Genomic DNA, 25,108 nt, shown 5'->3' with positions numbered 1-25,108 from the left:
CATACCATTCGCCTTTTTCACCGCCTGCTGTACCTGCATGCCCACTTTCAATGATTGGTGCACTTCCCCTTTTCCTAATCGGCCACCATTCAGATAATAATCTGTTTTCCTGTTTTTGCCACCAAAGTGGATAACCTCACACTTGTCCACATTAAATTGCATCTGCCATGAAATTGCCCACTCACCTAACCTATCTAAGTCACCCTGTACAAATGCTCATGTACAGTTGCTCCTGTATCTGGCATCACTTTATGGGCATAAAATCAATCTATGTATATAAGCGATCTGATGTATTTATTGTGTTTTTTTATATTATGCATTCTTTATCTCATTCTGTATTTTTTGTGCTGCACTGGATGCTAAGTAACAATTATTTCATTCTCCTTTACACTTGTGTGCTGGAAATGACATTAAACGATCTTGAATTGTGAAGAGAGTGGAGCGAGGGACAGCGATTGTCGATGAAAGGTAAAGTGAGTCATGGAGGGAGGAAAAAAGGGGTGGGTGGGGTCAGGTGGGGAGGGAAGGTGGAGGTAGAGACAGAGGCTGGAAAGTGATAAATGGGGGCACAAGATGTTGCAGATACTGGAGACTAATAAGTAAGGAAGGCGATAACTGAGACCAGGTAAGGGAAGGGTGATGGGCAGTTGGAAATGGTTCAATTCCCGCCACTGCCTGTCAGCAGATTGTACGTTCTCCTTGAGACTGTGTGGGTTTCCTCCACAATCCAAAGATGTACTGGTTGGTAGGCAAATTGGTCATTGTAAATTGCCCCATGATCTGGCTAGGATTAAATTGCTGAGTAACAATCCTCCAATTTGCTTCTCAGTGTATCTCAATGAATCAATGATATGTACTGGGTGACGGGGGACAGGGGTGGACCTGTGTGGATCTGATGGAGGGAGAAAGGAGCATGGGTTACCTGAGAGGGTGAGGTTGGAGTAGGTGAGGGAGTGGGAAATCCGAAGTGGTTAATGTCCTGTTGTCTACTGGACAAACAATGCAAGCTGTTTGAAACACCTCAGGGTTTGTTTGTGCATGAGGTCCGAGAGGGTCAGCAGCAGGGGTAGAAGAGAGTTCACCTGGTTTAGGTGAGGCCGTCTGACGGGAGTTCTGCTGTGTGACCCTCCAAGAATGTCAGTGACTGGGCTTGCTGTAGAGTTATCGGAACGGGAGAATGACACAAAAAAGAAACTCGGTGCACAACTTCATTGAATCCAACCTGCAGATCCTCCTTGATGAAATGAGCCTAAAGAAAAAGTCAATGCCCACGAGAGAAAAAGGTTGCACTCATGGCTTGAGGAGGAAGATAGCAATAGCTCAGTCCTGGGTTACAGACTGTTACCTTGAGAAGACTCAATGATTGTTGAATATAGAAGCTTTAGAGAGGGCGCAGAGGAGATTTACCAGGATGCGGCCTGGACTGGACTATGAGCGAGCTGGGGCTTTTCTCTTGGAGAGAAGGAGGTGTACAAGATGATAAGAGGCATAGATCGAGCGGAGAGCCAGAGACTCTTCCCCAGGGTGGAAATGGCTAATATGGAGGCGGCAGAATATTAAGGTGATTGGAGGAAGGTCCAAGGGGTTGTCAGAAGTAAGTTTTTTACAGTGGTGGGCACATGGAACACCCTGCCAGGGGTGGTGGTATAGAGGCAGGTACATTAGGTACATTTAAGAGACTCTTAGATAGGCACATGGATGGTTGAAAATTCAAGCCTATGTGGAAGAGAATGGTTAGGTTGATCTTAGAGTAAATTAAGATGTTGGTACAATACTGTGGGCAGAAAGGCCTGTACTGTTCTATAATATTCTATGCTGTATGTAAAATTTGTCACTTGTTCATACTAATGTTGTACAGGAAAGGATTGCCAGGGCGAGCGAAGTATTCAGCACTGAACAAAGTCATGACTAGGAACCAGTGTTGGCGCAGATGGTACTGTAGGGGTTTTGAAGCTTATTGATTAGATTTGAGGGGATGATGGTTTTTAACGCTGAGCTGCCGTCAATAAAGAGCATCCTGATGTATGCATCTTTGGTGCCCAGATGTTCCAGGGTTGAGTGAAGAGTTAATGAGATGGACCTGTTGCTCCGGTAGGCAAATTGAAGTAGATCTAAGCTGCTTCTCGGGCAGGAGTTGATATGTTTCATCATCAACCTCTCAAATCACTTTGTCACTGTGGATGTCAGTGCTCCTGGCTGATAGTCATTGAGGCAGATTTCTACGCTCTCGTTGGGCATCGATATAATTGAAGCCTGCTTGAAGCGGGTGTGTACCACACAGTGCCAAAATGAGAGGTTAAAGATCTTAGTGAACACACCAGCCAGTTGATCAGTACAGATTTTTAGTACTTGGCCAGGAACCCCATCTGGGCCGGAGGCTTTGCATGGGTTCACCCTCCTGAACGTCAGCTTTAGAGACTAAAGTCAAAGGATCAAGGGGTCTGTGGGAGTTAATGATGGTATTGAATGTTTTGGTGGTCAAAGTGAGCACAGAAGGCATTGAGCTCATCTGGAAGCAAAGCCCTGCTGTCTCCTGTATCGTTTCATTTAAGTTTATGAGAAGTGATAGTATTCAAGCTCTGAGAGTTTTCACAGTAGTTTTGGAGGTTGACCGACCTACAGATGTCTGTGATTAGTTTGCCTACTGAGAAAGGGACAGAGATCCAGAATAATGATAGAACAGTTTGAAATGATCCAAGTCAGTTTGAGAGCAGGGTGAAAAATAATGGCCAAGGTAATAAAATTGGTGAGACCCTCATGGGCGCAGAAGCTACACCAACGCGGCACTGGTTGTAACAGAGGAAAAGTTGGGGGTCACCAGAGATTTGGAACGGGGTCTGTTCCACGTAGTCCACGGAAAGACAGGTGCGTCTCGAGCTCTTGGTTACACTGTTGATTTGTAGGAAGGACATGAATCAAAAGAAAAGCTGTGCAGGGCGAGAGCCAAGTTCAGCCAGCTGGATGAATGTGGCGGTGGAGAGGAAATGGTTGAATCTTTGTTGCAGCAAGAAGTGGAGGGGTTCAAATCTTTCCTGTCGCGGGACAGAGGTGTGTAAAGACTGGCATTCGTAGTGAACGTAAGGCAATGGGGGCTGGGGAATGGTGGAGGATATGCGAGGTGTCCCGGATGCAGGTCGGAACGGATTGGACAGAAGGAAAACAACGTATGAGGAGGTAAGTTCAGTGGGTCAACGAGATGGGAAGAGATGATCAGCCAGACCAGAGTTAACAGGGAGAAGGAGGAGGAAGAGGAATGGAATGGAATTTAAAAGAGACGCACAGAAATATTCGGTCCAGGCTGTGGGGTGATCAGTTTACATCAGGAGTAGGAGCTAATGTTCAATCCCCTGACCCACCCACAACGGAAGGAAGTGAGGCATCTAATGCACATTTGGTTGGAAACGTGAGGTGACTTCTTCACATCTGGAGTTAGTGGTTGGCATGGTGGTCACAGTTAAAACAGCCATCACAGAAAAGACATTGTATTCTGCATCAACTGTAGTCTGGAGGTCGCCAGAAACAAGGTTGGTAACAGTTAGCTTTTCCCAGGATGTTAATAAGATTTAAGTAGGTATTTGGTAACAATCAAAACAATGAATCACCAGAATTGATTGATCTGATTCTGAATCATGAACTACTTTGGCAATTAACTCTGAAATAATCTAGACTCCAGAGACAAGCTAAATCTGAATCAAAATCAGGTTTATTGTCCCAGACATGAGTTGTTGTTTTGTGGCAGGTGTATAATAATACTCCAATATAACAAGATCTCAGATTTACTGAGCGTTGACCACGAATTGGGATACTGCTTATCTAAGGCCGTGGTCTCTGAGGACTAATAAACTGGAAACGACAAGACAGTGGCAGCTGCTTACTGTGAGACAAGAAGCAACGGGCTGACTCTAAAGCAGGGGTTCTCACCCTGGGGTCCATGGACCCCTCGGTTAATGATAGGGGTCCATGGCATAAAATAGGCTGGGGACCCTGCTCTAAAATATACCCAATGGCACTGAAGTCCGAAGTAGGATTCATGATAATATTAGGTGACTAGATTAAGACAGAAAGGAGGCCTAACTTATGTGGACAGTGAAGTTCTTGTGTGAAATCAGTTCCATGTTGCCCTGTATCTGACAGGCTCAGATTCAATAACCAGGGTGCTACACAATTGATGAAGTAGAAAACAGAGTTATGCAGTATCAAGCAATAGTCCACCTGAAAGGGGATAAAGATGCTGACACGAGGAAATCTGCAGATGTTGGAAATTCAAGCAACATACACAAAATGCTGGTGGAACGCAGCAGGCCAGACAGCATCTATAGGAAGAAGTACAGTCGACGTTTCGGGCCGAGACCCTTCATCAGCACTAACAGAAAAAAGAGCAAGTAAGAGATCTGAAAGTGGGAGGGGGAGGGGGAGATCCAAAATGATAGGAGAAGACAGGAGGGAGAGGGATGAAGCCAAGAGCTGGGAAGTTGATTGGCAAAAGGGATACAAGGCTGGAGAAGGGGGAGGAACTCAGGTTGGAGGAACAACACTTTATTGATTTCTCTAACTTCCGTAAATACCCCTCCTCCCCTTCTTACCCCATCCCTAATTTTTTTTCTCTCTTTCCCTCTCACAATAACTCCTTGCCTGTTCTCCATCTTCCTCTGGTGCTCCCCTTCCTCTTTCTTTCTTCCAGGACCTTCCATCCTGTGATCTTCTAATACTCTGCCATCTGATTCCTTACTGTAATCGATGAACTTATTTTTTTCGATATTATTATGAACTGCATTGTATTGCTGCCACAATGTTAACAAATTTCACGACACTCGCCGGAGATAGTAAACCTGATTCTGATTCTGACCTGTACTTCCACAGCTCTGCACCCCACAGCCAAACTCCAGCCACGGCTGGCGAGGCCCATCTGCTCAAAGCGACTGGTTTTAAGGTGCCAGTAACCCACATTTGCCCCTTCTTCTGTCAATAGAAACGCTTCCACCTGGTTTAATAGCTAAGCCTCAGGTGAAGGCCAGGGGCAGGAGCTGGACTTGGTTGTCAGACCCACACCATTGGGAGTATTTAATAGGTAGTGGGAGCTTGTCCCCATTACCACCCCTGGCTATAATGACCTTAAGGAACCAGTTAAAAACTAATAGTATATACAACTCTGCCTGTAACAAACTTGGTAACATTGTAGGCAGTGCAAAAGGAGGAGATGGAAAGAGAAAATTGTATATGCACTAGCTGTATGTGGAGCACACAAGCATAAATCCAGGCAATTTCAAATGCCATAAGGTCTGGTGATGACTTTGCCGAAAACTTTTTCATTGCCTGCTGCTTTCAGCATCAGTTGAATGAAACTCTTGGCAACTAGCAGATCTAACGTCATCAAACAATAAACATTAAAGAACTTCCACAGACCAGAAACAATGAAATATTTTTAATTGAAGTTTTAAGCATTATACAGAACATACACGAGGTAATGCCAAAAGTAAAATATCATCAATAAGCTTAGAAATGTTGTAATATCATTTTGGGTATTAATTCATGTAAGGAAATTATGATCCATGCAGATAAAATTATCAACTTGTGGCCACACATTTTTCTTGGCAATAATCACGGCATTAAAATGTTACTTAGAACTACTGCAAACAAATGATAGATTTTCAAGATTGTGTATAGTAAATATTTCTGAAACTGCAAATTCCCTTGACAATTATCAGAAGTCAGCATCAGTTCAAATGAGTTTAGTGGAGAAAAAGTGCAAGCAGTTTAGCCTGATGGGTTGTAAATTACTGAGCAGCTTTGAAATCTACATGTTAACATTTCTATGTATGATAATGACTGTTTCTGTCAGTACCACAAAGTGATACTTGAGAATACACTTGGGTTTGTTATCATTACCACCCGAAAATCTAGGCCAATCCTTTCTTTCACAACTGTGAAAGCAAGTTAGCCTTGGATGGTGACTTGGTTTGCAATGCCCTCACAGCCAGACTATGTGGAGCAACAGAAGAGCCTGGATTTGCTGGCTCTACTTTCCTGCTTTTGTATTCCTTTATTCCCTTTGGACGGCTGTGTTTGGTTTTGGCAATGCTCATGTGCACAAGGTGAGACAAAGGGTGCAAATTTTGGAAAATTGTTTCTATTTTAACCTCAGTGAGTATGTTCCTTATTTTCCGCTGTAACTCGATCATATTATTATTAAGTTTCCTCAACACAGTTTGCCTACTCTTCAATAGCTTCCCCCTCAATATCATCCATCGGCCCTATATCGTCCCCTATCTATCATACTGTTACTTCCTTATTCTCTTCAGTACCTGGCTTTGGATCCCATTCCCATCTGTTTCATAAATCCTCCTTTTTCTACTAATATCACTCATTCCTCATACTCCTGCCTCTCTTCTCTCCCCTTACTTCACTTTACAAAAAAGCAAGTTTGTTGCCCCAGCAGCTTTATCTTGAAGTAGCACTGGGAGCCATCAACAGCAAACAGAAAATTGATGATATTAAGACCCTGATTCGTATAAAGGTTCTGAACTGTTGGCAATTTCTGAACATTTGCTTTGATCAGAGACATTTGAAGTTGAAATTTCAATCTGAGGTTGAAATTAAGGCAATTTCAGAAGTTTCCGCTTGCCTGCTAGAGTAGACGTGCTCAGGCTGCGGTTCTCTCTGTATATCCAGTGCATCTGAATTTGCAGCGGAGAGAACCGTAGGCGGTCAGTACTAGTGCACGTCGTTTCCTCTGTGGACCGAGCATGAATTTTCTGCTCTCATGCGGTGTTAAGCTGAAGGGGAAGAGTGAGATGCTTGGAGATAAAGTGACATTAACTTGAAGTTCCACATGAGCCTGGAGAAGATAAACTTATTTACTATAGTATGTCAGTTACAATGTTGCCTACAGTTTAAAAGCCTAATTACATCAAAAAGCTGCTTTGTGAAGCATTGAAAAACACATGCATTTTATATCTTCTTCAGTATGTACCTTCAGGACTTGTGATAGTAACAAGTACTGCAGTGACAGTCCGTGTGATTTTCAATCTTCAGATTTCCCATTAAAGTCACCTAAAATATCAGAGCAATGAAAGAGTGTCACGATGATGTCCAATACAGGTACAGCTTGTCTTGGACTAGGGGACAGGGGTACATGCACATCCATCAGTCCTCCTGCATTCTCTCCTTCCACCCCCCCTCCCAGAATCATTTCCCTCCCTCATTCAGACAATCCTTGGTGACCAGCATTTGAATGGAAGTTTTTAAACAAAAGGTTTTAGTAGCTTTTTAGTTAGAAACAGCAGACAACATCAGTTCCGGGGGGTCATTTCAATCCACCCATGTACGTTCTCAGGAGAGGTCAATCAGAGCAGGCAATTGAGTCAGCTCTACCCTCCTACACACTGAATACACATTCACCGAAGAAATCTGCATCCCCGCCACCCCACCATCCTGATTTGAGGTAGACCTGAGCACCACCTGATCCATGAGCCTCAATGATCCTCTAAAGACTCGCTGAGCCACGAGCGGATCTGAAACGAGGCACCGTGCACCCTCACGGAAGAACGATGTCCTACAGATGGAAATGCTCTGCATCAGGCTGTTTACACAGCCAGCCCCAGATGGGTGTTCCAGTGTCCAGAAATATTCTTCCATGGAGCCATGGGCAATGAGGCCATTTGGCTCCCATGTCAGGTAAGTCCCTGTATTCTACCATTGAGTCAGGACTCTAGAATGACTCTGATGTGCCTTTTAACCTCTACTACCTCTTACAGAAGTGAGATCTAACCCCTTATCACCTTGTGAATGAAAACATATTTCTTTAAATCTCTAGCACTGACATTAAATCAATGGCTCCTGGTGTTTGACCCTCTGACTACCAGAATTAGAACTTTCCTAGTTGCACCATCTAGATCCTTTCATTAATTTAGGCACCTCGGTAAAGTCTCCCCTCAGAGTCCTCCTTCCAAAATGTACAGTAGCAGCCAATCCACTCTTTTCCTAACAACCAAAATTTGCCAGTCCCAGCGACAAGCTCCTCTGTGCTCTCTCCTGTCCAGTCACACTGTGGTGTCCAGAACTGCACACACTCAAGCTATGGTCTAATTATTGTTGGAACATAAAACATTACAGGCCCTTCAGCCCATGATGCTGTGCCAACCTCTTAACCCACTCTAAGATCAATCTAATCTTTCCCTCCCTCGTAGTCCTCCATTTTTCTATCATCCATGTGCCTCTACCACCACCCCAGCAGGGCATTCCACACACCCACCACGCTCTGCGTACAGTGACTATGAACGTCTGGGATGGGGAGGGAGGTGTGAAATAAGGTGCAGGTTGCCTCAAATTTCTTTTGGTAGGGGAGTGCAGGTCCAGAGGGCACAGCCTCAAAACAGAGGGACAGAGATGAAGAGGAATTTCTTTAGGGTGGTGAATCTGTGGAATTTATAACTACTGGAGGCCAGGCCACTGGGTGCACTTAAAGTGGAGGTTGATAGATTCTTGATTAGTCAGGGTGTTGGAGTTATGAGGAGAAGGCAGGAGGATGGGGTTGAGAAGCAAATGGATCAGCCATGATGAAATGGAGGACCAGAATTGATGGGCCCAATGGCCTAATTCTGTTCCCATGTCTTATGGTCGAAGTTTGATCTGAATAAAGAGCCAAGGAGGGGCTTTGATGGACGTTCAAAACTTACTTGACCAGCGTGCCTCCAATTCAGTGAGGAAGGAAACATTGTTGCAATTGGTTCTGGAGACTAGGCAAGCAAGGCAGGAACTGATGTTATTATCGTAATGCTAATGATTAGAATCTGAGGGCTCTGTCGTTCAGGGTCGACCATGTTTGTTGCTTCCTAGCTGTGTAGAACACAAGCCAAGGCAGTACAAAATGTAGCAAACTCCCTCTCTCCACGCATCCAACGATCCCAAAGGAACAGCAGAAACCGGTACCGTTTTGCACCAGCAGTGTTACAGGAGTTGCCATTCAACATTGAACTCAACACAGGACTGCCTTAGTGACTCCAGCTATGAATTTTTCCCTCAGGGTTTACTCCCAAAGCCTTTCCTGTGAGTGGATATAGCACGAGGAGCTGAGGTTTGAGATCAGAGTTTTCCTTCTCCTAGATGAGCTGCCAATCACAGCTGCCTAAAGTGACTGGTTTTAAGGCGCCAGTAACTCGCCTTTGCCCCTTCTCCTGACAGTAGAAATAGTTCTGCCAGGCTTAGTAGCTAAGTCACATGTGAAGGTCAAGGCCAGGAGCTGGACTTGTTTGTAAGAGGCTATTTGAAGATCACACCATTGGGAGCATTTAATAGGTCATGGGAGCTTATCTCCATTACTACCGTCGCTATACCAACCTTAAGGAGCTAATTAAGAGTACAGACTAGAACATGAAACGTAGATGAACACAGGATTTTCGATTTTAATGGGTTGGTTAAAATCTCTTCAAGGCTGGATGGATTCAAAGACTGTCAGGCAAAATGACGTGAATAATGGCCACTTTTGCTCAGTTAGAATCCAAGTACACTTCCCCAAGAGTGAAAGGCATGGAATTACAAACTTAATCTGACGAAAGGCATAAAGAGTAAACGAGAGTAGGAGGAAGGAATGGAAAGATTATAGAAAGATCAGAAGGTATCTGAAAAAAGGAATAAAAAGGCGTGGGCTAGTAGTTAATTGGCAGCTGAAAATCACTGTGTAGGTGAATAGTAAGTCTGGGGTGGTAGGGGGAGTCAGAGTGGTTGATGGGAAAATGGGGAGATCATGTGATTAGTGTAAATATGTGGCTGATGGTTGTGTGCACCAGGTAGGCAGACTCACAGCCTTTTGTTATGAAGGCAGAGATGCTGCTTTAGTCTCAGGAAAGGCAGATGCAACTGAGAATTAGGAGAGTTAAAAACTGGTGATGAGGAGGTTTGAAACTTTAGACTGATAAACGGCCTGGTCCAGGCTGGATGCAAACACGGTTGCTGAAAGTAGCAAAGGTGGGAACTGCACAAATACAGTATTGACCATTTTCTTCCCTACATTTGTGTGTCAACTCACTGGCCACTTCATCATATACCTTCTGTACCTAATAAAGTGGCCACTGAGCATATGTTCATGGTCTTCTGCTGCTATAGCCCATCCATTTCAAGGTTTGTCGTGTTGTGAATTCAAAGACGCTCCTCTGTACACCATTGTTGTAAACGCGTGATTATTTGAGTTCCTGTTGTCTTCCTGTCAGTCTGGCCATTCCCCTCTGACCTCGCTCAATAACAAGGCATTTTCACCCACAGAACAGCTGCTCACTGGATGTTTTGTTTTTCGTTTCCCACACCAGTCACACAGATACTGCTGTGTGTGAGAATCCCTGGAGATCAACAGTTTATGAGATACTCAGACCACCCCATCTGACACCAGCTATCACTCTACAGTCAGAGTTTTCATTCCAGATCAAGTTTCTTCCCCAATTTGATGCTTGGTCGAAACAACAACTGAACCTCGGCCATGTCTGCTTGCTTTTTTTGAGTTGCTGCTGCAGGACTGACTGATTAGATATTTGAATGAACGAGCAGGTGTACAGGTTACCTAATGAAGAGGCCACTGAGTTTATGACCCTGTTGGCCGTGGACTGGAGAAGTGGAACAATCACACTCTTGTTCAAACAAAGGGTGCAAGGATAAATAGAACAGTCACAATTCATCAGTTTAACTGGTGAGCTGTTATAAGTGAAAACCAGGGAAAGGGTTAGCAGTTACTTGTTTCCATAGAAGCTGATTGCTTTATCAAAGGCTGCCATACTTGGTCAACTTGAGGAAGTTATTTTGATAAGCTACTGATGAGAGAAAAGAAGCTGTAATGATGCACATACAGTAGATTAGAAAAGGTTTGATAAAGGACAGCATAATAGACTTGTCATCGAGATTTGAAGGCCACAGAGTCAGAGCAACGTGGTTGGAAAATGGGTTCAGTGACAGGAAAGTTGTTTTTCAGACTGAGGGGGAGGGGGGAGGTTGCATTAACGTTCTCCTGGAGCCAATACCAGGATCACGGTTTTCATCATATTTATGTTCATGACCTTGTGTGTTGTCCATATTCCAAATGAGAAAATTGTAAGTGTCATGAACAAATTCTGAGACGCACTTCAAGAGAATGCAAATGTGTTGTTGGAATGGTCTGAGATCTGACCTATAAAGTCACATTTCAGTTAACGGAGGTTCCTAACCTGGGGCCCACTTGCTTATGGTATTGGTCCATGGCATTAAAAAAGATTGTGAAACCCTGAGTTAGAAGAAAGATAGAGAGGCAACATAAACTGAAGATGATGTTTAAAGAAGTCCAGGAACAGAGAGATCTGAGGAAAATGCTCAAGCGTTGTTCAAATATATATGGTACTTAAGGAAGTGGTTAATCTCAAACAGAAATGTAATATCAATGGTTTAAAACATGTGGGAGGGTCACAGAACAGTACCAGACATGATTTCATCATGGGAGAGTCGCAGTAAGAGGTAGTAGTGGGTTGTGATTGGGAGAAATAAGACACAGAAGGTGTGGAAAGGTGACAGCAGCTGTGTGATCAGACACAAAATGTAATAGTTACAACTCTGAGAATGTTACACCGGTTTGCTGCATTTTGGATGTGGATATGAAAATGGATTTGGACTAAGAACTTTCTTCAGTCTTATAGTTTTTTATATTCTGTTTTTCTCGCCCGATCTATCTTGTTATTTTTTTGTGTGTGGGAGAGGGGATCGATGTGCCTGTTGCATTTTAGTTTGTTTTTTTGTGCAGGAAGGAGGATTTGGGATTTGATGACCGTGCTGCTGTTCTTTACTTTCTTGGCTTCATGGCTGTCTTGAGAAGAAGAATTTTGGAGTTGTATACTTTGATAATAAATCGACCTTTGAACTTGTTCAACATATCTGTCTTTTGTAATACAAGATATAAGAAAATCGGCTGTCAGCAGGTCAGGGGAGTTTAAAATCTACTCTGATACCATAAGAAGCAACAAGGTGTCGCATGAAATCTAATATTTGAACCTAGGTTTCAAGTATACTGTACCTTTGGGGTGATGCTTTATTATCTCATTCCCTTGCTTAAACACTTGCCCAGTCTCTATTAAATTCATATTAGATTTAAACTATTTATGACAATATCCAGTAACTTTTCAAAAAGACTGGAGGGAACTCTGAAAATTCCCTGGATAAAACCGACTGCATCCTTTACATAGCTGAAATCATTTTTTTAGACTGACTTGGAGCTGATGTCATTTTAGTTGGTGCACCATTTGCTCGGATACTGAGAAAAAAGAGAATGCTTTAAGCTTCACTGCCAAATTCATTCCTTGATACAATTCCTCCAGAATTCTCACCTTGGAAAATAATTTAGCCACACAGCATGTTGCCTCTGAAGTGATATTCTTGGGGACCAGCATGGTTTTCTTGGACCGCATTGGTGTGGGATAAGCACGAGAGAAGCAGCAGCCTTTGCACTGGAAAATGGGCTTCCCTGGTCTAGAGAAGCGAGTGTTCTCCTTCAGCCTACAGTCCGGACACCCTTTAGGGAGAAAGAACAGATGGAATCAATCTTCTAGATGCTGGATTTAGCACATCCTATAAAACCTACAAAGCTCTCAGCGCCTCTACTTCCTGAGGAGTTTGCCACCATGAAGCACATCTACATGAAGCGCTGAGAGGGACCCCCACCTCCCAGGACATGCTGTCTTCCCACGGCTACCATCAGCAAGGTACAGGAGTCTCGGGACTCTCACCACCAGGTTCAGGAACAGTTATTAGCCCTCAACCATCAGGCTCTTGAACTAAAGGGGATAACTTCACTTGCCCCATTATTGAAATATTTCCACAACCAGTGGATTCACATTCAAGGACTCCTCCTCTCATGTTCTCAATATTTATTATTATTTCTTTCCTCTTGCATTTGCAAAGCTTGTTGTCTTTTGCACTCTGGTTGATTATCCAAGTTGGTGTGGTCTTTGATTGACTCTATTATGGTTACTATTCTATTATGGATTTATTGAGTATGCCCACAAGAAAATAAATCTCAGGGTTGTATATGGTGATATAAATATACTTTGATAATAAATTTAATTTGAGCTCTGAAGTATTCTTCAACAACAGGATGTAGTGACCCAAGTTATCATCAGATGAGAAATCAAGCTAGTTATGATTGTATCAAAGGCCAAACCAAAACATGCCATTTCTTCTGGAGACACAAAGAGAGACTGGAGATGCTGGAAATATAGAGTAACACACACAATGCTGGGGCAACTCTATGGTTCAAACAGCATCTGTGGGGGGAAAGGGACAGGACATTTTGGGTCCAGACCCTTTGTAAGGACTGGGGTGGAAACCTGAAACACACAAAATAAGGTAAAGTAAGTACATGTTCAGTACGCATTGTGGGCCGAAGAGTCTGTCTTGTACTGTAGGTTTTCTATGTTTCTACAAAATGTTCAATGTTTTTGCATCCTACCTCACACACGTTTGTTAAGATTTCTGTAATAAAGTATATCAGTACGTAGGCTCTGAGTTTACCTCTGCCTATTTGTTGTGGCACTCATGGCATTCTATTGAATTACAAAATACCACCCCAGTAGCCTCCCCAAACCACCCCCTCAGCTCCTCCCCCAGCCCCGTGCTGAGGTGAAAAAGGAATATTGAATATTTCCTCGAGATTTGGAGCAGCCATAAATTTCGACGGGGTACCCACGAGCATTATCACTCTTGTACGCCAGGTGAGGGGTGCATGGGATGGTATTGCAGGCCATCAGAAACAAAGCTGTGGAACCTGGGCTGGACTGAGCTGGCTGTGTTCATTGTGTTGGGCTCCTGGGATGATTCCAACCATTTCTAGCCATCTACCAGTAAAGTGATTTACCATCACTCCCTCTGCCCAGCGTCTATCAGAGCCAATATCCCAATTCCCTCTGCCCTCCATCAGTGCTTGTAAAATAATTGAAAACCATGGAATAAAATGGGCAGCCGTAGATGGATAATGGCTATTGTCAGGAGTGAATGGCAATGTATAACGGGGCTTCCCTGGCAACGGCACTGGGACTATTACCTTCCCTAATATTCCACTTCATTGGGACCAGTACGTTTTGGTCCAGTTAAGCGGCTGCCCCAACTACTGTTCAACTGAGTAACAAGTGATGTATTTAAATGAAATACAGAACGAATTAGAACACTGGCATTTCTACTGCAGTACTATAAAACTGTATTAGTTCCTAATAGCTATTGATTGAGGAATTCATCCGGGGTACACTGCTGTATTCTTTCTTTAAATTTTATTTATTTATTGAGATACAATATGGAACAGGGCCTTCCAACCTTCAGACTGCACTGCCCAGCAACCCGCGAGTTAACCCCAGCCTAATCGCAGGACAACTTATCATGACCAATTAACCTACAAAGCAGTATTTCTTTGGACTAAAGGAGGAACCCACACGGTCACGGGGAGAACATACAAACCGCTTCCCACCATTCCAGATTGACTGTAAATGAACAAGATCAGTGCAGACACTTTGTGCCGATAACGGACTGCGTGTATACAATGCCTTTGATGCATGCATCTTCCAAATTGTCACTTTCATTGTAACATTCAGATGATTGTCGATATTTTCATAATTCCTGACATTGAAGTGGTGAGATCATTTCATTTTCACTCCTGGCCATTTCTGGCATCTCCAAGCCTGAATGCTTGAAACTGCAGTGATCAAGACAGTTCTGAATTGTCTCACTGCTTATTTCTGACCAGCTAGCAGTGACAGAAATCACTGCTTTTTGAACACAAACACACACATCTGGCACTATTTAAAAACTGCTTGGTGTGGATAAATTCCTCAGTCAATAACTATTAGGAACAAATACACAATTTCATAGCACTGCATTAGAAATGCCTGTGTTCTAACTTGCTCTGCATTTCTTTTAAATACATCGTTTGTTATGTGGTCTAACAGCCACATAAGTACAACGACTGGCACCAGTTAGAAACTTCTGTCAGCTCCTGTCCCAATTAAACAGCATAGTGGCCCAAGTAAACAAAGAGAATCCCGACTATTTTCTTGATTAGTTTTTGTTCTTTAAGAGTTGTCCCAAATAACGGCTGCCCCAATTAACCGGAATCCAGTGTACGTGGAACCTGAATGTGTGGATAGTGCACAGATACCAAATCTGCAAAGGTTGGTGATCTGTGAGGAGGATAGTTCCAAAAAAAACCTACAGATGCTGAAATTGGAAATGAAAAGGAAGTAACAGAACTACTCAGTGGAGCAGAAGAGTTGATCCTTCAGATCAATGACCTTTCATCAGTTTATGTAAGGAAAAATGTCACAGACCTGGCAGGTAAATGCCAGGTGAAATTTAATGTGGAAAGTTCCAAAGCGTAACATTTTGATCAGAGAACAAGGAGAAGCACTACAAACTAAAGGGGCCAGTTCTTAAAAAAGAAAGTTGGAGGATTAGAGAAATCTCTGGGTATGCATGCAGTAAGCATATATATATACCCTGACTGTATACGTACATAAATTGATGGGACAGGTTTAGAAAATGGTTAAAGTCCAATGAAGAGCTCAGGCTTTATAAATAGAAGCAGAGTGGTCGGTTCGAGTTACCATACAAAGAAACTTCATAAGACACCGGTGCAGCCACAGCTAGAAAAGAGGCACCATACAAAGAGAGCAAAGAGTAAAGGGGATTTCCTTAAAAACGCAAAAGTGACCTTACTTATGCAGCAAGTGGTTGGAGTTTGGAATGCAGTACCAGCTCAGATTCAGTGTCACATTTGAAAGAAGTGGACAAATATCAGACAGAATTTGCAAGGGGCAGGGAGTGAAACTAGTTGGATTGTTCTTACATCGTGCCAGTAAGTGCCCAACAGACTGAATGACCCAGCATTGATGCCCCAATTCCCCACCAAACTCAGTGACAATTATCTGATCTCCTCTACCCTGCCGTCATGATGTCAGTGCCCTATCCCCTGCCTCCTTCCTAACTGTGCATCATGGCAACATCCCCGTTCTCCCACTTTAGCCTCAGCAGTGGCCATTATGGGCATGGGCAAAGAGAGCCTTGGATGACTGGGTGATGCCCGGCTGGTCTTGGTCCTCAGGGCGTGAAGGTCAGCTGGAACACACTGGGAGGTGGAGAAACAAGAAAGCAATGGTTGGCAACCAGAATCTTCAAGCACACAGCATAGAAGTAGATTAATTGATCTGTTTTTTTTTCAGTTTACTGGAATAGGGTTTTGCTGGCAAGTCTAATATTTACTGCCTGTCCCTAAACAACTGTGGTGTCTTTTCCTCTCCACATTCTTCCACTGAGCAGATTGTTTATTGGGAACATGGACACCCTATGGGGTGTCCAGGGAGGGGCAGCACCTCTGGTGTAGGGGCTCGTTGTCTCCATTCTGGGGCAGCTCACTCATCTTTGGTCCACACCGGACACTCAGCTCTTACCTGTGGCTCCAGGTAGCGGTTTGCATGCGACAGCAGCCCCACCCCAATATATCACTTCGACGGTTGGGCTAAACCAGGAGAGGGTAAATGCAAACAGGCTTTTGTCCGCTGAGGTTAGGTGGGACTACAACTAAAGGTCATGGATTAAGGGTGAAAGGTGAAAAGTTTAAGGGGAACTTGAGGGTAAGCTTCTTCACTCCGATGGTGGTGAGAGTGTGGAACGAGTTGCTAGCACAAGTGGTGCATGCGAGCCCAATTCCAACATTTAAGAGAAGTTTGGCTAGGGACATGGATGGGAGGGGTAAGGAGGACCATGGTCCCAAAGCAGGTCCATGGGACTGGGCAGTTTAAATGGTTCAGCACAGACTAGATGGGCCAAAGGGCCTGTTTCTGTGCTGTACCTTTCTATGATTCTATGGCTCTAACTTTGCAAGATGACATCAAAACATATGCAAGTACTGGGAAGAACATTTTCCAACAAATGATTAGTTTGTTGAATGCTGGATAGGATTGCTGAACAATGATACAAACAGACTTAAAGGAGAGGACAGGGCTGGCCACAGGAAAATGTCGACAAGGAATATGGATCCTCTAAATTTCATTACCCAAAAATCTACAGACAAAATTGGGATTCCCATACTGTTAGGGGTTTAGATGGTTTAGGGTTTGTAAAATGTGTTCAGGAAAGTTTTCTAAATCAATATATAGAGGGACCAACTAGAGGGGATGCAATATTGGATCTCCTGTTAGGAAACGAGTTAGGACAAGTGACAGAAGTCTGTGTAGGGGAGCACTTTGGTTCCAGTGATCATAACACCATTAGTTTCAGTTTGATCATGGACAAGGATAGATCTGGTCCTAGGGTTGAGGTTCTGAACTGGAAGAAGGCCAAATTTGAAGAAATGAGAAAGGATCTAAAAAGCATGGATTGGGACAGGTTGTTCTCTGGCAAAGATGTGATTGGTAGGTGGGAAGCCTTCAAAGGGGAAATTTTGAGAGTGCAGAGTTTGTATGTTCCTGTCAGGATTAAAGGCAAATTGAATAGGAATAAGGAACCTTGGTTCTCAAGGGATATTGCAACTCTGTTAAAGAAGAAGAGGGAGTTGTATGAAATGTATAGGAAACAAGGAGTAAATCAGGTGCTTGAGGAGTATAAGAAGTGCAAGAAAATACTTAAGAAAGTAATCAGGAAGGCTAAAAGAAAACATGAGGTTGCCTTGGCAGTCAAAGTGAAGGATAATCCAAAGAGCTTTTACAAGTATATTAAGAGCAAAAGGATTGTAAAGGATAAAATTGGTCCTCTTGAAGATCAGAGTGGTCGGCTATGTGCGGAACCAAAGGAAATGGGGGAGATCTTAAATGGGTTTTTTGTGTCTGTATTTACTAAGGAAGCTGGCATGAAATCTATGGAATTGAGGGAATCAAGCAGTGAGATCATGGAAACTGTACAGATTGAAAAAGAGGAGGTGCTTGCTGTCTTGAGGAAAATTAAAGTGGATAAATCCCCGGGACCTGACAGAGTGTTCCCTCGGACCTTGAAGGAGACTAGTGTTGAAATTGCGGGGGCCCTGGCAGAAATATTTAAAATGTCGCTGTCTACGGTTGAGGTGCTGGAGTATTGGAGAGTGGCTCATGTTGTTCCGTTGTTTAAAAAAGGATCAAAAAGTAATCCAGGATATTATAGGCCGGTGAGTTTAACGTCGGTAGTGGGTAAGTTATTGGAGGGAGTACTAAGAGACAGAATCTACAAGCATTTGGATAGACAGGGACTTATTAGGGAGAGTCAACATGGCTTTGTGCGTGGTAGGTCATGTTTGACCAATCTATTGGAGTTTTTCGAGGAGGTTACCAGGAAAGTGGATGAAGGGAAGGCAGTGGATATTGTCTACATGGATTTCAGTAAAGCCTTTGACAAGGTCCCGCATGGGAGGTTAGTTAGGAAAATTCAGTCGCTAGGTACACATGGAGAGGTGGTAAATTGGATTAGACATTGGCTCAATGGAAGAAGCCAAAGAGTGGTGGTAGAGAATTGCTTCTCTGAGTGGAGGCCTGTGACTAGTGGTGTGCCACAGGGATCAGTGCTGGGTCCATTGTTATTTGTCATCTATATCAATGATCTGGATGATAATGTGGTAAATTGGAGTGGCAAATTTGCTGATGATACAAAGATTGGAGGTGTAGTAGACAGTGAGGAAGGTTTTCAGAGCCTGCAGAGGGACTTGGACCAGCTGGAAAAATGGGCTGAAAAATGGCAGATGGAGTTTAATACAGACAAGTGTAAGCACGTTGGAAGGACAAACCAAGGTAGAACATACAGGGTTAATGGTAAGGCACTGAGGAGTGCAGTAGAACAGAGGGATCTGGGAATACAGATACAAAATTCCCTAAAAGTGGCGTCACAAGTAGATAGGGTCGTAAAGAGTGCTTTTGGTACATTGGCCTTTATTAATCAAAGTATTGAGTATAAGAGCTGGAATGTTATGATGAGGCTGTATAAGGCATTGGTGAGGCTGAATCTGGAGTATTGTGTTCAGTTTTGGTCACCAAATTACAGGAAGGATATAAATAAGGTTGAAAGAATGCAGAGAAGGTTTACAAGGATGTTGCCGGGACTTGAGAAACTCAGTTACAGAGAAAGGTTGAATAGGTTAGGACTTTATTCCCTGGAGCGTAGAAGAATGAGGGGAGATTTGATAGAGATATATAAAATTATGATGGGTATAGATAGAGTGAATGCAAGGAGGCTTTTTCCACTGAGGCAAGGGGAGAAGAAAACCAGAGGACATGGGTTAAGGATGAGGGGGGAAAAGTTTAAAGGGAACATTAGCGGGGGCTTCTTCACACAGAGAGTAGTGGGAGTATGGAATGAGCTGTCAGATGAGGTGGTAAATGTGGGTTCTTTTTTAACATTTAAGAATAAATTGGACAGATACATGGATGGGAGGTGTATGGAGGGATATGGTCCGTGTGCAGGTCAGTGGGACTAGGCAGAAAATGGTTCGGCACAGCCAAGAAGGGCCAAAAGGCCTGTTTCTGTGCTGTAGTTTCTATGGTTTCTATAAAACAACAGTCTTGTCTATGAAGCAGTAACTGCAGGGCGATGGGAACCAGAGCACCAGGGCAGATGGTGGAGTGGTTGTGGGTAAAGATCTTGTTAAGCCAGCTGTACATACGAAGACAGGAATCGAAAGGTTGAGCATGATGGGAATAATGTTCTGATTGTGTTTATTTCAAAGCAAGGAGTATTGTAGATAAGGCAGAGTAGGTGATTATAACTCTCCAAATATTGACTGTACTCCCATACAGTAAAAGGGCTGGATGGGACAGGGTTTGTCAACTGTGTTCAGGAAAGTTTCCTTAATCAATATACAGAGGTCTCAGCTAGAGAAAGTGTGATAGTAGATCTCCTGTCAGGGAACGAGACAGGGAAGGTGATAGAATGTGTGTAGGTGTAGTGATGGTAATTATTTATCTTGACAGTGTGGAACAGGCTCTTCTGACCCAACAAGCCACTCCTTTTTCAGCAACTCGCCTATTTAACCCTAGCCTCATCACAGGACAATTGCAATAACCAATTAACGTACTAACTGGTACATCCTCGAACCGAGGAAAGAAACCTGAGCACCCGGAGGAATCCCACACATGCAACAGGGAGAGCACACAACCTCCTTGCACATGGCACCAGAGTTGAACTTCAAACTCTGGAATGCCCCGAGCTTCAATAGCATCTCACAAACTGCTAAACTACTGTGATGCCCTAAATCCATTAGTTTCAGGATGGAGAAGGATAGAACTCATCCTCGGGTTGATATTCTAAATTAGAGAATGGCCAATTTTGATGACACTGGGAAAGATCTGGCAAATATGGATCGGAACAGGTTGTTTTCTGGCCAAAGAAGTGCTTGGTAAGTGGGAGGCCTTCAAAAGTGAAATTCTGAAGAGTACAGAGTTTATATGTTCCTTTCAGAATAAAAGGCAAGGCTCACAGGTTTAGGGAACCTATATTTGAGAGATATTGAGGCTTTGGTCAAGAAGAGGAAGGAGGTACGTAGCAGGTATAGGCAGCAAGGAAAAAGAGAGGTACTTGAGCATTAGGAAACACAAGTGAACACTTAGGAAGGAAATCAGGAGGGCTAAAAGAAGTCATGAGGTTGCTCTAACATACAAGTTGAAAGAGATTCCCAAGGGCTTCTACAGATGTATTAAGAAAAAAGCGATAACAAGGGACAAAACTGGTCCTCTTGAAGATCAGTGTGGTCATCTATGCATGGAGTTGCAAGAGATGAGGATGATCTTAAATGAATTTTTGCATCTGTATTTACTCAGAAGATGGACGTGGAACCAAGGCAAAAGAGCAATGAGGTCATGTACCAGATACGGACTGTATACATTTGCTGCCTTGAGGCAAATCAGGGTGGATTAATCCCCAGTGCCTGACCTTGTGGGAGACTAGTGCAATAATTGTAGCGGCCCTAGCAAAGGTATTTAAAATATCCTTAGCCACAGGTTAGGAGGAGTGAAAGATAGCTAATGTTATTCTGCTGTTTAAGAGAGGCTCTATAAATAAGCTGGGAAATTATAGGTCAGCGAGCTTGATATCAGTTATTGTAAGTTATTGTAAGGTGATCTAAGGGATTTGTATTTGGTTAGACAACAACTGATTAGGGATAGTCTACATCACTTTGTGTGTGGTAGGTCATGTCTAATCAATCTTAAAAAGAGTTTTTCAAAGAGGTTAACAGGAAAACTGATGAAGGAAATGCAGTGGATGTTGTCTACATAGACTTTAGCAAGGTTTTTGACAAGGTCCCATAAGGGAGATTGATCAAGAAGGTTCATTCGCTTGGCATTCAGGATGAAGGAGAGATTGGATTGGACATTGGCTTCACGGGAGAAGCCAGAGAGTGGCAGTAGATGGTTGCCTCTCTGACTGGAGGCTGTGACTGGTGGTGTGCTACAGGGATTGGTGCTAGGTCTGTTGTTGTTTGTCATCAATATCAACAAACTGGATGATAATGTGGTAACTTAGATCAGCAAAGTTGCAGATGACACCAAGTTTAGCAGTGTAGTGGGCAGCAAGGAAGGCTATCAAAGCTTGCAACAGGATTTGGAACAGCTAGAAAATTTGACTGAATAATGGAGATGGAACTTAGAGCAGACAAGTGTTAGGCGTTATATTTTGGGGGGACAAAACAGGGTAAGATTACCACAGTGAATGGTAGGACACTGAGAAGTACGGAAGAACAAAGGGATCTGGGAATATTGATTCACAATTCCTTGAAAGTGGCGTCACAGAGCCACAAAGAGATTTTTTTCTACTTTGGTCTTCATAATCAAAGAATTGATTACAGGGGTTGAGACGTTATGTTAACCCATGACTGTGTGGCTGGCGCAGCTCAAACAACACTTATAAATTTGCCAATGACACCTCTACTGTTGGCAGAGTTTCAGATGATGACGAAGAGGTGTATAACAGCAAGATACATCAGCTGGCTGAGTGGTGTCACAACAACAACCTTGCACTCAGCGTCAATAAGATCAATAGATTGATTGTGGACTTCAGGAAGGGGAAGCTGAGGGAGCACACATCAGTCCTCATCGAGGGATCAGCAGAGGAATGGGTGAGCAGTCTCAAGTTCCCGGGTGTCAACATCTCTGAAGATCTATCCTGGGCCCAACATATTGACACAATTACAAATGTGGCTATATTTCATTAGAAGTTTGAGGAGACTTGGTACATCACCAAAGACTGTCACAAATTTACCGCGGAGAGCATTCCAACTGATTGCATCAGATATGGAGGGGCCACTGCAGGGAATTGGAGAAAGCGAGAAAGTTACACACTCAGCCAGTTCCATTATGGGACCAGCCTCCCCAGCATCCAGGACACCATCCAAAGGCAATACCTCAAAGGTCATCATCCACCACCCAGGACATGCCTTCTTCTCATCACTACCGTCAGGGAGGAGACACACGCAGCAGTTTAGAAACAGCTTCTTCCCCTCTGCCATCAGAGTTCTGAATGGACAATGAACAGATGTACACTACCTCACTATTTTTGCTCTCTTTTTGCACTACTTACTTAATTTAAATTGTTTATATTCATTTCTTATTGCAATTCTGTACCTAATTCTTAGGTACAGAGGAGATCTCAGATGTCAGGGGCAAGTTTTTTACACAGAGAGTGGTGAGTGCATGGAATGGGCTGCCAGCAGCGGTGGTGGAGACGGATATGCAGAGTCTTTTAAGAGACTCCTGGATGGATACATGGAGCTTAGAAGAATAGAGGGCTATGGGTAAAGCCTAGGTAGTTTTAAGGTAAGGAATGTACAGCACAGCTTTGTGGGCCGAAGGGCCTGTATTGTGCCATAGGTTTTCTATGTTTCTATGTAATTTATAGTTTTTATTGCAATGCACTGCAGCCACAAAACAACAAATTTCACAGCATATGCTGGTGATAGTAAACCTGATTCTGATTCTGAAGTTGAAAGTTACTAAACGGCGATTCCTTTGCTTGCATCTTCGGAAACAGCTCTGTTTCCATCTTTAATATCTTTATTTTTCCCTTTCAGGGTTCTTTTGAAGACCCTGACCTGGAGTTACACGCTGATTTCGGTTCTTTGCGGGAATGGGGCCCGTTCTCAGGGTTTCAGGACTGGCTGTTGTTCAGCACGCCAAGGGTTCGGCCTGAGAATTCGGCTCGGATTTGGAAGCCTAAGATCTTGGGGCTCTGGAGACGACGGATTGAGGGTCAGTGTCATGACAGGAGACCCCTGTGTCATCGGGGGAGTCGGGATATCTACGGCTGTGTGCCTGGAGACCAGGGATCTTTGTGATCTACAGGCACAGAGCTTGAAAAAAGCAACATAACGGACATCGTAAACCAGCGAGTTATTTGTTATGTTTCCCCGCTTGCTGGGAGAATGGAGACACCTCCTTCTTCCTTATTAGGGAGAGAGAGAGAATCTATGGGATGTCGAATTCCGGGCGAAACGCAAAGTCCTTGGGGTAACTGCAAATCTGTGTCTTTGCTATTGCTTTGCTTATGCTTGAGTGCTCGGTGATGGTACTGATGCTTTTTTTTTGGACCTTTGAACCTTTGAATGAGACCTTGGTGAGGCCTGATTTGGAGTATTGTGTGCAGTTCCGGCCACCTACCCAGAGGAAAGATATCAACAAGATTGAAAGAATACAGAGAAAATGTACGTGAATATTACCAGGACTTGTGCCATAGGGAAAGGTTGAATAGGTTAGAACTTAATATCCTGAAGCATCGGAGGATGAGGAGAGATTTGATAGAGGAGTATAGACAAGGAAATCAAGCAGTCTCTTTGCACTGTGGTTAGGTGAGGACTCAAGCTAGAGGTCATAGGTTATGGGTGAGAAGTGAAACATTTAAGGGGAACATGGGGGTTGGGGGAACCTTCTTCACTCAAAGAGCCTGTTTCTATGCTGCACTTTTCTACAGCTCTGAAATTCATTGTGGGGAAGTGGGAGGTGATGTTCTTGGGAAGGGACAAAATGACAAAAGGTGAGTGATGTGGAACAATGTTATTCACAGATCCTCAGAGATAAAATATTGGGTAAAAAAATAGACATGAAATAGGAAGAATGTATTTTGCTTGGCAGTGTCATTGAAAGCAAAATGATTGGTAGAAAGTAGATGAGAAACAAGTCAGTGACAGTGTTCTAGAATCCATTGTCTGAAATGGTGTGAAAGGCTGAGACCCATGACAAAATTAAACACTGTATGAACTGGGTACATAGAGCTGTGACCTGCCAGAGTACAGACCCTGTTCAGGGACGACAGTCAGGTTGGGCAACTGTCTTTGGACTTTCACAACCATGGTTTACCCAGTGGTTTTTTTCTTAATGAGTAGAATTTGCATTGGGTCAGAAATTAAATTCAAGTTTATCAGGTTAGATTTTGACCAAACCATCAAATACCCCCTCCAGTTTTAACAGATACCCAAATAGTGAAGAAGAAGAAGAAGAATTAGAAAGCGAATACTGATAAAATCCTTTGGCATTGAGATGACCTTGCTGGGACTTCAGCACTCACACAGGAATCCCAAACTTGATGGTTCTTCACTGTGCAAATGGGTAACATTCCTCAGCAAGTTTTGGCCCAAAGGGAATGATTTCTCTCCTGAGAACCAGTTCCTGTAAACTAAAGGATTTCAACAGTGCTAACTTTATAATCATTTGCTTTCCCAATTGCTTCAACATACATTCCTTAAGATGCTGACTTAACAGCAACTACCTGCTGGCCTTGTAAGCTCCCAGTGACACTCACCTCCTGCGGCAGCCTCTACCTCAGGGAAGGAATGAAAGCTGTATTCCGCCATGAGGAGAACTATCAGAGCCAGTCCACCGCTCTTCATGTAATTGAACATCTTGTACACAGACTGAAATATAAATGACAACCATTAACATGCTCTCACAAAGCAATTCATAATGCAATTATGTTTTCAGAAGACAATGCTTTGACGCCTCATGGCAGGAGTTCCATGGTGGAATTTCTGACTGTTGACACACCTAGACAGTAACGGTGATCAAATGTCACTATAGTGTAAAGTAACAGTGAGACAAGTGTTACCGGAGTGTGAAGTAACAGTGAGACAAGTGTTACTGGAGTGTGAAGTAACAGTGAGACAAGTGTTACTGGAGTG

The 25,108-nt window shown here is 43.4% G+C and overlaps 1 protein-coding gene across 1 annotated transcript; it reads right to left on the bottom strand.

Annotated features, from left to right (window-relative positions):
• Window positions 1-6,972: 6,972 nt before the first annotated feature.
• On the bottom strand, window positions 6,973-24,832 carry LOC140202040 (glycoprotein hormones alpha chain-like). The gene is made up of 4 exons (XM_072266899.1): window positions 24,733-24,832; window positions 20,054-20,104; window positions 12,333-12,517; window positions 6,973-7,050 (listed from the first exon to the last, which is right to left on the bottom strand). The coding sequence occupies exons 1-4, from the start codon at window positions 24,830-24,832 to the stop codon at window positions 6,973-6,975; spliced, it is 414 nt and encodes a 137-aa protein (XP_072123000.1).
• Window positions 24,833-25,108: the final 276 nt, after the last annotated feature.

This window comes from Mobula birostris, chromosome 8 (assembly GCF_030028105.1).
Source record: "Mobula birostris isolate sMobBir1 chromosome 8, sMobBir1.hap1, whole genome shotgun sequence".
Taxonomy (NCBI): domain Eukaryota; kingdom Metazoa; phylum Chordata; class Chondrichthyes; order Myliobatiformes; family Myliobatidae; genus Mobula; species Mobula birostris.
Note: the sequence above shows the minus strand (reverse complement) of the source record. Positions and strands in the feature narration are given on the sequence as shown.